Raw genomic sequence first — 13901 nt, forward strand, 5'->3', positions numbered from 1 at the left:
TCAGATACTGCCTAAATGTCAATACTAACTGCATTCCAGTAATATGTGCATCTCAAACATTTATGTAGCAGCACATTTTCTACAATTATCCTGACTTATAAATAACAGCATTGACTATACAATTCCTTCACAATTTATTTGGTGTACTTCAACTAATACAGACACCAAGGTGAAGCCAGAAGGAATTCTGATGGCAGCTACTCCTTACATGCTATGGCAATAACTTTAGGTCCAAAACTACCCTGCAGTACATTTAAGCTATTTTCAGTCTCAGCTAAATAGTTGCAGTTTCTCTCAAAATAAGCTGTGCCAACTTGTGGCTTTGCAACAACTCTTATGTGTTCATCTTATCACAAAAGAAACATCTTCCACAGAACCCACTAAACTATCAGCTCTCCACACACTTTTGGAACTGCGCAATCAAATTTACTGCCCATTTTACTTTAAAATCTTGAATATAATCTCTGGACTCTCCTAAAGTAGCAAAGAACCATGTTAAGCATAAACATACAATGTTAAAGGTTTATTTCAAGGAAATTTTGAACTAACTGCCTCAGAGTGAAGCAACAAAGGGGAAAGATAAAGGTGTGATTAGATTTGCACACTAACACTGTACCCACCTTCCACAGTGGACACTCGAACACGTCAGACAGACCCAGGGACTTTTATTTGACCGGCACACTAGAAAAGATTTAAAAAAAACATGTCAAACAAATGAAGTCTACTTGATTTTAAAACACAATATCAGAACAGCAAAAACACTGGCAAACCTTCCAATTTTTTCTTTTGAACACAGGATAAAAAGCTATGGCACTTCTGTTTCATAAAACTTGTTTTACAAGAAACCATTTTACAGGAGATATTGCAAGAAGCATGGCAATCTGATAAGGCAGCACACAGAATAAATTACTGGGCAATGCATGCTAATACAGACCATTTATACCATGTGAATTCCTACACTGCAGTGCTGATACAGAATTTATCCATAATGATTTCACCCTCAGTCCTGCACAAGCAGCTGAAAGGTTAAAATGTAACACCAGTGCTGCGCTTCACAATCTACTCAGGACACCAGAAGATCTAAGTTTTTGGCTGTCACATTTTAAATCTAGAAAATTTAAAGTATGGATATTTTAAGCTAAAGCACTTAAACAAACAAAAAAAACCCCAACCAACCTCCCCCTCCCTCCCCCCCAAAAAAAGGCAAACACTAAAAAACGATGGCCATCCCAGGGTAGGGATATTCCAACTCTAATTCCAACCCAGGAGATCACTGAAAGAGAGCTATGAAATACAACACTTAGATTGGAATGAAATAAAATTGTTACCAACTATCCATTACCACAGAATTTACAAAAATATTATTACACTTCCAAATACCCAACTAATACTATGAGAAAAATAAATAAAATGCAAAGTACGTGACTACAAGGCTAGAAAACAAAAATAAAATACAACTTCGATTATCCCCAAAATACGAACGTGTATGATACCACACCCATAAATTTTACACCTCATAAATTCCTGCTGCTTGGAACAGCCAGTGAAGAGTCACAGAGGAAAGAAAAGGCATTGGGAGCTTGAGGGTCTGAGGCCAGGGGGTAGAAAGACAAAGAGAACAGGACTGACCCTGGCTGTACATGTAAATGACTTATGTTGTTATTCACTGTGGGAAAGGTTGAGAACCCCCCTCCCTTTCTTAAAACAAGAACTGAAGCAGCACCAAAGCTGCTCCAGGACAGGATCATCTGAGCAGGCTAATGCAGGACTTCTAGCAAAACCCAAAATACAGCTCACCAAGCTACAAACCACGGTACATAGTCTTGGATCTCAACAGTTTACTATCAGAGAAAACCAAGCTAAGAAAAGTGGTTTCTTTATCAAATTAAATGTTCATTTTTAATGGAAGGGGTCAATTTTGATTCAGCAGAGAACTGGCAAGCTTAGCTATTTAGAAGAGCTAATACATTTTTCCACTACCAGATTTTACCTTTTTGATTTAAATCGGGTGGGGGAAAAAAAGAGTACACTGCTTTTTAAACAACTGTTTTCTGCATTTGAATTTATTATTACAAATAGCTGCCGCATTTCAATTCAAAAGCTAAAAAACCAAGGCACGTTTAAGATGAGAATGTTGCAGTGTTATGTGGGGGGGAAAGGCACATTCTCCAGAAAGATTTTATGAAGTAACTTCTTCAAAGTCTTTAGTCAAGACTCCAGAACTGCTTCCTTCAGCTTCTTTACTGGAGAAACAGATTTTCTCACAGGTCTCAGTTATCTGGCATTGGTTCTGCAAAACCCAACTTTTCTATTTCTAAAGCTGCTTGTTCCCACATTTGTGATGGTCATCTTGCAATAGAGAGAGGGCAGCCAGGCAGAGCTGCTTTGGTTTACATTTCAACTCAGGAACATGGAAGAAGTTTGTCTAATTTGACCAAAACATTACCAAGAAACCAAAAATTTAACACTGGCAAACAGAAGAGAAAGGGAAGATCCTAAAACCAGCTATGACCAATTAAAAATGAGCTAAAGGAACCACTGGTCTATCCTGATACAATATTATTTGCTTGAATTTACAAACAACAATGTAAAATATTAACCAGAAGGAAAGAAAAAGAAGCCAAAACCATTCATGCACTTAATCTGTGTTTAAGTGCTGTTTGAAGAAAGCACTACTTTACACTTTCCATGCCAGGAACACAAAAAAGATCTTCCTAGGATTAAAATCCTAGCAGAATTTCCCACTGTGAAATAACATGTTTGCTTTCACTATGTTATCATCTATGCATGGAACGGGTTCTCAACCAGTAGGTCAAAGCATTATGATGGAAACTATTACTCCTACTTTCCACCCCTACCAGACAATTACCATTTCACATTCAGGTACTTTAAATACCTGTACTGCTTGTTTGTCAAGTGTTAAATTATACTGGAGGAGTGCTCATTCTGCAGGTTTAAGTGTTCTGAACAAAGCCAGCAAACAAGTCCAACCTCTGCACAAAACCAAACAAAAATCGCATACACTAAAATTTTCCATCTTTCCTATCAGGGAATAGGAAAAGATGGTTCATTTGTTTACTTTAACTTTTAGGAAGAACTTTGCCCCAATTGCATCACATCAGAAATGTGTAGTTTATCTTCTGCACAAACATCTCCACCCACAATGAACTCACACCACATGGAAGTGACTCCCACTAAGATTAAACACAGAATCCAGAGTTAAATCTGTGACCTCCAATTGCTCTGTTCTGCTGCAGATTGCATTCTGTATTTCTCTGAGGCTGGCTCAGCAGATAACTGCATTGAAGGCTGGCTCTCCAGGCATTCCTCAGTTCAGATCCTGAAGCAGTTCTCATCTTCCTACTTCATAAATTAAATTAGACTGGAAGTTTCAGGCGTTACTTAGGACTTTATCAAGACAGGCACTATGGAACGCACAGCAAAATCACAGCCACTGTCCAGAACTACTCCTAATCTAAACTAGAGGTAGACAGTCTGGCTTCATGTATAAAGACACTGCACATTATTCCTTTCAGATGGGGTACTGACATGAATACAGTAAGCTTCAAAGTAGGCCAGAAGTGAGAGAGAGTGATCCACAGCAAATCCCTTTTCAATTTGAAGAACATTACACAGCCCTGGATGATGACCCCTAAAACAGATTTGGGTGTTCTGGACTTTCAGGTCACACACACTAAATCATGAGGAACTATTTTCATTTGTATAGGTACCGATATATTGGCTCCATAATCAGCTTTCCAATTGTGATTTGGAGGTTTGATTTGTTTTTCTTTAAGCACTGTTTTAAAAAGAGAGGGGAGCATTACATTAGCATCCCTTACTTTGGATTAAAGTTATGTACACACACTGTAACCCCATTACAAAAATGATCTGTCTTATTTAGTGGTTATACAGACCAAGGCTGCTTTCTCAGCTTGGACAAAAGCTGGCTACTGAAACAGTTAACAACTGCCTCAATTTGCTGTATTTTTAGAATAGATTCAAGTGGTCAGGCAAAGATGACACTAACGTGTCAAAAGAAAAGGGAAAGCAAAGCTGCAATGCCACAATCTTATCTGAGGCCATTTGCCACCTTACATCAAAATCATCTTAATGCAGAAACTTAGAAACACAATTTTTTATCATGTAATAGGAAGAACTCTTTTACAGAACGATTTCTCTGAGTAAAACCTGAATACTGATATGTTACACAGTCTGCAAAGCCCTCTCTAAATGAAGAGGAATTATTAATCCATCCTCAGGAGAGTAAAGATTCATACATAACTTTGAGAACACTCAGAGACATCCGTGCAGCTCCCACGTTTTGCAAATCACCTGGATAAGGTTCACTGAGTTATGCCAAACAGAATGAGCAGGATAAGGCTAATCAATCTGGTGTTCTGTCACCACAGGGTCCCCACTCCATCCTACCCCCATTATTATGCAAATATGTACTTTTCGTGCTTGACTTTTTTTCTCATTGAAAACTGACTCCAAGCACACTTGTGTGAAGCATGACTGCTCCTGGCAAACACTGCATTTCTTACACAGCAAAGATGCAGACTGTCACTGAAGGAAAGTTACAGCTATGTAAAAATATACAACAGACCTGTGGAATGAATGGGTTTGTTTAAACAGCACACTGCATAGCTGTAAAACTGGTAATAGAAAAAAGCAGCAGGAAAAGGAAGAGACACACAGGAAGCAGTTTTTGTAAAGCAGCCAAGTTCAGGAACCTGCAAGATGCAGGGTCTGCCAGAGATCTGGCAGCAGCACAGCCATGGGATGAACACAGCGTGAGCGACCCCGGGCCAGGGCTGCTACAGAGCTGTGCTTACAGCCACGGCTTAAAACAGCCCCTCACTGCTGCACTAAAGAAAAGGTCACCAAGTATCAGCACATTAAGAGAAATGCTTTAGTTCTTCTGTTAAAAGCACATTGACTAGAAACAAGATTAGAGTCACTAAACTATTTGCAATAGTCTCCACAGCCTTTGCCAGCCTGGGCTCAGCTCTCAGCAAGAGCTGCAGCAGCACTCCCATGTTACTGGCCCAGTTACAGACCTCAATAACACAGTGACCTGCACAGAAACATCTCTGGACCAACTGACCTCTGACTTTATATTCACACAATGGGTCAGCTGTACCAAAACAAGCTAAACGGAATTAAAAACCCCCACTGTTGCTCCACTCAGGAAGAAGGAACAATATTTACAAACTTGTGGTAGCAGTGGTACACTGACACTGTGCTGAGGAAATAATCCCACAAACACAAGCACTTGGTGACAAACACATACCCAAGCTACATAAGTACAGCATGCTGTGCCATGTGACACCCATGAGCCTATCCAAAAACCCCACAATAATACTGTCACAAGAAATGGACCTTTCCTTTCCCATACCTTTACCTTAATTTTGCCTTAAAAATCTCTCAGTGTCCTGTTTCATTATGATTTAACAATGGGACTCCCATTTTGCTCCTTAAAGAACCTGACAATAACAGCAGAAGAGAGCTGGGCAGTCTCCACTAACAACATGCAAAGGAAAAAGCAGCAACAATCCACACACCAACATGAGAAACCCCTTCCTGTTAAAACATGAACCTTCTGCTGTGACACACCAGGCCTAAGGAATTAGACTGAAAGCTACACTTTCCAAGAATCTGCAAGTAAAGGTGGGAGAAATTTGACAGAAAATTCTGTACAAGTATTTAACCAAATTTACAAAACCCCCTTTAGTCACAGCATTTCAAATGCAAAGATTTTCATTCAAAGGACTCAAAGCATTTTTCAGAAAATCCATTTCCATTTTACAGATAAGAACAAGAGATTGAATCTTTTACCAAAATAATTTTACCAGCATAGATCAGAACTGAGCCTACTAGCCCATACACCTTAATCCTTTAAATTATTTTAACTGCAGCAAGGGGAAGACATCCCAAAAGCCATCACTCTACACAAAATTCGTAAGGTGATTTGCCAAAACAGCTCTGAATTGAACACACAGAACTTCCCATATGTAATATACAGCAGGCAGCAGGTGTTTGAGTGTCATCCACGAAAGCTGGTGTTCTTAGGTAGGGAATGACTCGTGTACTAACCTGTGAGAAACATCAAGGAGACAAACGCCTTGGATGTGGTCTCTCCTCTGGGCTTACATGCAGAAAGGTTCTGCCCATGCTGGAATTCACTGCTCGGGAACTCCCTCTGGATGCAGGCACAAGTTTCTTCAAAGACTGAATAAATCAGCAGAGGAGTTTTCTCCACAAAATGCCCTTTCATCCAAGATGTGAACATCCCAAGTTTAATGCACGTACCTCCTATCCTTGAAAGACCTTTACAGACAGCTTCTAAATGCTGAGGTAGGGCTGCCAGTTCCTTCCCATGAGTGAGTACTTCTTTTGGGGAACAGTGAGACAAAGCAAGAGACCGAGTGAAACTTTCACCCAGGCCAGCATTTACAGCTTTCACCCAGGCTGCAGGCTCTACAGCACAGAATATTTATGCACTCTACATTCAAAATCCACCACACAAAACACTCAGTTGTTAAAACTAAGCCTGGAACCAAGGATTTTCCACCAAGATGAATGGACCAAATCCCAACATTCCAGAGCCACGTGCACTCTTTCCTCCTGGCGCACAAACTCACTTATAAACCAGCACATACAATAAACAGCATCTCAAGGCAAAAATTACAAGCCTTCCTCATCACAGAACATCAGTCAAGACTGTGGATATGTCCAGAATCAGACACTCTGGCATTGAAAAAAACAATGAACTTCTTGCCAGAAACAAAGAACCCTAAAGAATACAGGTATCCTCCAAGGTACATTAGCATTTTTACCAGCAGCATGTAAAATGCCTAACAGGCAATGTAAGTTCCTTACTACTAAGCACACATATACCAACACAACTGATCAGGTTCCCAGCTTCTGACAATCATTTGTGTATTTAAAAAGGCAGTTCCTTCAAGTGTACACACCAGCTTTATTATCTGACCTTACTGTATGTTTACATTCAAGAGGAATCAAAAGTACTGAAAAGACAGAGTAGGCCTTAACATATCCAGAGGTGCAGTAAGAATACTGATGCTATCTTATAATCTATAAATAGGTTCCTCAAAGTTAAATACAGAGTTAAACGTGCATGGTTGTTGTGGTTTTATTTTTTGTTTGGGTGGGGAATGTTAAAGTGTATATGCATTTGGGAAAAGCATCAGCTCCATATTTAAGAAGATCAGTAAGTTCCAGGTGAATAACTGCAATGAAAGTCAGGTGACCAGAAAAGGAAGTAAATGTTGCAAGAGTATTTTTTTAACCCCTGAGCAGACAAAAGTCCCATTCTAAACAAAGAATGCAGGAAAAAGGAACATTACAGGCTTTGAAAACCAGTGGCATGTTGTACACTTAGAAGCCAGCTGGTTTTACTGTCCAGGTTTTAAAGAACACTCCCATTTGTTTTCAAACTTAATTTCAAGTTTTTCTTTCTCTCCTTCCCTCTGCCCTATTAAAAGAAGCTCATACATGCACTAAATTTGCTGTAAACTCTTAACTGTTACCAAAAAAATTCTATTTAACAATATGTTGCATAACTTTCATTTTTAAGACATCTTCACTGCATATTTCAGAAAAACAACATTCTAGCCAAAATGAAATCAGATAGAAGGGGGAAAAGTTTTCAATTATACTATTTTAAATGCTTTGTTTTAAAATGAGCTAACACACACATAACTAAATTAAAAATTAAGAAAATATTAAGAAAATTTCAATTACATTTATATCAAAGCAAGGAAGCAAGTCTCCTAATAAGCATTACTAAACATATAAAAATGTTAAAACCTTCTTTAACAATGAAGAAAAGTCTCAACAGTATCAAGTCCTAGCCTGACTCAAATCACATTCAAATATAAGAGAATTCAAATTAAAATCCAAAGAACATTTAAAGAAAAAAACAAACAACCCTCATTTGCAGCTATGGGAAAAAACCTCAAGTTACTTCCCCATCTTTATCTTTCAGCTAAAATCCAAAAGATCGGGTTTCTAGTAAGAAGATAAGTCATTTAGTGATAGTTTGTGAACTATTATTTGTGCTCCTGCATACCTGTACATGTAGGTTCCTCCTCCTTGTGCTAAATAAAAGCATTGCTCAGTCTCATAGAAGCAATTTCACATGGTTACAGTGAACCATTCCCATTTGCAGGGAAAACCATAATCTAGATATACAAACACCTGTGTGAGCATATAAAGCAGGGGTAGGTGCACAACTTCTCACAGAACAGGTAGGTCACTGAAGTGCCCAACACACTCCTAACGCTGCAGAATATCAGAGAGCAAGGTGATCAGCTTCATCGGCCTGAAATTCCCTTGCCCACACTCAACCACACTGGCTTCAGCTCGGCATTCAGATTATGCAACCCAAATTCCACACTGAGAAACGGGGATGTTACAAAACTGCAGGCGTTTTTGTTTGCCGGTACTCTCAGTGCAGCGATGGGAAAGCAGACAGGAGGGCAGGAAAACTCTTCTAGGCAGGGTAAACGGGTCCCCAGGAAGCGGCTGAGCCGGGGGGAGGAGGTGCCAAACCCACGTCAGGTCACTCCCAGAAGCGCCACAGAAACAATTTTTTATCACGAGATAGGAAGAACTCTTTTACAGAATGAGACCCCCGAGTTCGCCGCTCGGGGTACGGGACAGAGAGGCGGGATCAGCGCTGCGGTCGCACACCGACACTCAGCTCCCAGCCCACGGCAGCGCCATCTCTCTGGGAATTTCATCTTCCAGCACAACGCAGACTGGCAGCGGTGATCTTCCTGCTTACACCACCAAAATCACATCCTACCTCAAAGCACAGTGCAAAGTACGGAAACACAGACTGACAGAAAGAAAACAATAGAGGCAGTCTGATCTTAATGAACAGGCATAGCCAAAGGCATTTTTTTAAAAATTACTGCCTCTATTTCTCCTTTACACTCTAAAAACATTTTTTAGTTGTTCAGCTACTTTGATAATTAATTAGCACACAAATTTAAATACATATATTTTAAAATTGAATGCTTTTATTTTTACGTTAGAGCAAGACACATAAATGCTCATTTTCAGACAGCAGCCTGAAAAAACACAGCAAAGCCAACAGCGTAATGTCATTTTGAGCAAGTCAGCAATTAATAGCAGGTCAAAATATGCAAGCTGGGAATAGAAAGGAAAACAGGAAAGACAGAAAGAAGTTTTCTTGCTTTCTTTATATAATCTAGTCTAGTAATAATCTCTTTGTAGTTGCCACTATTATATTCCTACTTCCCCAATACCAGCAAAAGATACATTAAACCATCCCTGTGACCCCCAAAAACAAAAAAAGAAGAAATGCATGGTGGATGAAAACATTTCCAAATCAAAACATGAACTGAAGGGTAAAACCCTTAAAAAATTAAAAAGGTCAAGGTTATTGTGTGAAAATGTTATTTATAACTATGTAGTTACTGTCTTTCACTATTAGCTTTTGTAAATTATTTTAATACAGTAGAGTTTGTAGTCTCTTATGATATAGTATAATTTGTCAGCCTTTTATGGTTAATACCCTAATCTCTGTGTAAATTGTATATCTTAGCATAATAAATATATACATTATAGTTTAGGCTTTTGCAAAATATTAAAATAGAGGCTATGTACTGTGTATTATAACTGACTTTTGCAGAAGTAATTGTAGTTGTAAAATAATAACTAATGCCTTTATTTTTGTAGCTGACTGCCAACAGTGAAATAGCTAATGTTGATTGAAAGTACTTGTAAAAATAGCTATAACATCTGTACGATAACATTGGAAAAAACCAGACAAATAACACCAAAAGCACAAGGAAGAATATACCACAGATCCTTCAGCTAACAGTACCTGTCAAACCACAGACCAGCAGGCCTTGTGAAGAAATAGAATTCTCAATATTCTCAAAATCCCATCTGCATTTTGATATGTACTCTAAGAAGCTGAGGTCAAGGGTCAAACTTGATAAAGAATTCTTGGAACATGTAAACTCAAAGGAATGTTTGAATATATATAATATTCATTAATACACATTGGACCAATGCAATGAGAAGAGTTGTTACAGTTAACAGTGTGCTTCTAGCAGTTGGACACACACCCCAGCACTGGGGACTGTCCCTTTCATCCCTTATTAAACTTTTAAACATTTTAAAGGCTGACCTTTGTTTCTCACAGAAAACACATCTATTTTGACACAGATAAGCAGATGCTCATATTCCCACCTATGAATTACCTTGAAAAATCAGAATTTCCCTGTTTGATATTGATAAGGACCTTCAAGGCCCATCCCAAACCTGAGGGTATCACCTTGCTTCCCAGGCAGAAAGCTGCCTGCTTGCATCACGGGACGGGCCAACTTCCAGAACCACCACCACCTTTTCTGCCAGGCTGCCTGGGGGTACTGGGATGAGATTCACCTGGGTAATTAAATCTGCCACAGAAATCTCAAACTACAAGATCCAAAATGATGCAAGATATTCCGAAGGGGATAACCCCAGAGGATTGCTCTGACATACCAGATAAGACTGCTAAGTGAGATGAGTACACTGCCAAGTGCAGTCATCATGTAAAGTACCATTTAACACATCCTCTTATAATCGAGGAAAATAACTTTTAAGGACAAAATCTTACACTACTCCCATAACAAGGGCACCATAAAGCAATCCCAATTCACTCTACAATAAAATTTCTTTTCTCCAACAATACTGAAGTATAAATCAGAACAGCCTTAACTAGTTTTTAGATCCAAATTTTTTATTAAATTGCACTTTCTAACCTTCATGGAGTAGTTTAATTAATGGCTTTTAATCACTTTTTACCTAGGTAAGGAATGTTAGTTAAAACAGAAAGCAAAGCATGAACAAGGTACTAAATGAAGTGTTACTGATCGAATAAGAAATGGCTCAAGGCTTAACTTCATTCCAAACACTGGGTCTGAAACTTTCACTGTGTCAATCTCAGACACACGTGACAAAAAACCCCAAACGTAGCAAGCCTCAGCACCTTGCCACCATCAGACAAACATAGCATAACGCACTGATGTTGTTAAACACCTGCACACCCTGAAGAGCCTGGGAAAGGCGTGTGAAATCATCCTGCCTACACTGAAACCAGCTGTAATGAGATTTACCCTAATCTGAGGAAAATCAAGAGTCTGCCATGCACACATGAGTGTCTCATCCTGCTTCCACAATGTCAGACACTTTGAAGAGCCATTTCAAAGCACTGGATACTTACAACAGTCAGTAGTAAAATTTGCCCTTCAAAGTTGATCTTCAAATCATCATGAACATTAGATCTAATTTCTCAAAGGTAACGTATTAAATGTCTACTTCTTTATTCTGAAGCACCTCTTTCCCAATCTAATGCTCAAATTTTGTGATAGATTATGACTGTTGTGTAGAACATAAACACATTTTTCAAAAGAAAATCTAGAAAATATTAATCATCACCAATTTAAATTTACTGACTTGTAAAAGATACTAAGCATCTGAAAGACTCGCTTCTTTTTTGCAATTAAAAGAAAATTTCCATCTAACTTGAGACCAAAATGAAGACTTATCCTATCTCAATAAATGTGTATCTTCTAACAGAACTGGTTCCAAAGCAGTGTGCTCTACCTCACAGGCCAGGGTAGCTGCTCACCCCACGGTCAGTTCACACATCAGTAACCAGTTCAAACAGGGGAAAAAAAACAAAAAAAAAAAAAAAATTTTAAAGAAAACAAGTCTGAGTCTAAAAGAACATAAATCTAACAAGCTAACTTAAAACAACAGCCAGGGAATGAATCTGAGGAGATATAACAACCTATAGAGTTACTTACAAGCATTCCTGCATAGCAGGAACCCAGAGAAACGAAAAGGTGAGAGAGTACCCAACTTTGAAATTGAAATTACTAAATTAAAAGGGGTAATTTTAAAAATATATTTACTTTGTTATTTAAATTTCAGAAGAAATCTGGTAATTTCCAGGTATAGGGTGACAAATAATCCTCACACACACAATACAGACCATTAGGTCCACACACTGTCCATGACTCACCCTAAGTCTACACACAGAGAACTGAAGTTTTCTTAGGAATAAGGTCCTACCTAGCCCTCTCCAGTTTCAGCAAGTTTTCCCTCCTCCTATATTACAGTAAAAATGAAAAGACAGAAGAAATCAGGACCTCTAGTAATAAAACTGGAAAAGCAGACAGAGACAGAATTACTTATGGAAATGGAGAAGCAACACTAAGAAGCAGCTGGGATGGAAAGGGAAGCCAAGAGGATAAAGTCTGTACCTGTGCTTGTACACTACACTTGTTTTGGCACTGACTGCAATGGTCCAAAGCCAAAAATCACAGTGTGGCAGAATGGCATTATCCACCCCAGTGAAAGCACAACAGTGACACTAATTTAACTGAGAAAACCAAATCTGATGGGGGTGGGCAGGGAAGCAGCAAACAAAAAAACCCATCAAAAGCAGCCTGATACAGTGCAGTGATATTCTTGAAAGCTCTGCTCAGCCCAAAACATTTGATCTCAAATCTAAATAAGCACTCAGGGATATCTGGGGTTATTCTGAACAAACTGAATTCACCAAATATTTCAGTAACTTAAAACACACACAAAGAAAGTCATTAACTCAGCATAATCACTGTTTATGAGGCCTCAAAAAGCTTGCTGGTGCTGGCTCTCCTGGTTTTCATATTCCCCGTGTCATTTCCAAATCCCAACGTATGGTTCTGACCATTGGTGCAATTACAGCTCTTATGCAACAGAAATCAGAATGCAAAAAACTGATGCCAGGCACATATATTCAGCTTTTGCAGGAAACACCAGTCTACAGCCAGAACTGCTCTTCAATACTTAACAAAATTATGCTCTTTAATGGGGGGAAAAAGCATTCAACTGACAGTGATCTGAAAAGCAGAAACATCCTTTACAAGTGCAATTCCCCTTATAAAAGCCCCAAAATCACAGAATCTCTACTTCAGCAGGTGCAATCCTATCAGTCCACAGTTGTTTTTCTAAAGATGGAACTTCAAATTCTACACTGAACAACCACTGAGCCCAGTGAGAACAACTAATGAATCCTCAACCACACAGAAAAAAGTTGGAAAACTGCTCCAGACTTCCGCAGGTGTGCTTACAAGACTGCAATCTCACTTAGGTGGGGCAGGGCTCCCTGTGGTTTGATGAGTCCATGAAAAGCTGTTGAGAAATACCACATCTGAGCTGTTCCAGAGTACTTTTGATAATTACATGATTTGCACAACAGTGCTGAAGGTGTGGCACATCATACAAATGCAACAGCTTCAGTCTGACACAGAACCGCCAGTGCCTCCAGCTACTCTGCTTCCAACTTCAGCACAAGTTTCAGTGCCTGGAAAAACTGCACTCCAGTTGGAATTAGCAGATATCTCCCACATTATTTCACATGACAGCACTGATTCAAAGCCATTTTCAGTTGCTATACATTTCTACTTTGCATATATATCTCCTCCCAAATGCCCAATTACAACAACAACAACCTGCCTATAGATCTGCAGGAAAAAAAACCCCTAACCCCAACAAAAAACATTCTGCACTCTCTTTTGATAATTTTGAAGCTTCTCAAAGCAAATACTGCTTTGCTGCTTTCTGCACTGCTTCCTGTACACAGCAGGCCTGACAGGATTAAACACCCAGGGGAAAGCACCCCACTTTCTGAATGGGGGGCCCTAAACTCTCTGACTTCCAAACTACCTAACAGGAGCATAACAGAAAGCAGAGACACTTAAAAATGAACATATGCATTACTTATTAAATGAGAGCAAACCCGTTGATATTTGGATCACACCCTTGCTGGCAATGCTTCCTCCCAGCGCTTTTTTGAGAATCTTCCT

General features: G+C 39.1%; 1 protein-coding gene across 3 annotated transcripts in view; it reads right to left on the bottom strand.

Moving 5' to 3' along the window:
- The window catches only part of USP3 (ubiquitin specific peptidase 3), a 38049-nt gene that overhangs the window by 21114 nt on the left and 3034 nt on the right, over positions 1 to 13901 (bottom strand). For 2 of the 3 annotated variants that reach the window (XM_064721960.1, XM_064721962.1), the window contains exon 2: positions 621 to 681. In XM_064721960.1, the coding sequence (XP_064578030.1) occupies positions 621 to 681 (61 nt within the window). Of the gene's footprint in view, positions 1 to 620; positions 682 to 6099; positions 6235 to 6315; positions 6386 to 13901 lie in introns of those variants that run through there. The other variant, XM_064721961.1, reaches the window with a different exon arrangement.

The sequence above is a fragment of the Zonotrichia leucophrys genome, chromosome 10 (genome assembly GCF_028769735.1).
Source record: "Zonotrichia leucophrys gambelii isolate GWCS_2022_RI chromosome 10, RI_Zleu_2.0, whole genome shotgun sequence".
Lineage (NCBI taxonomy): Eukaryota > Metazoa > Chordata > Aves > Passeriformes > Passerellidae > Zonotrichia > Zonotrichia leucophrys.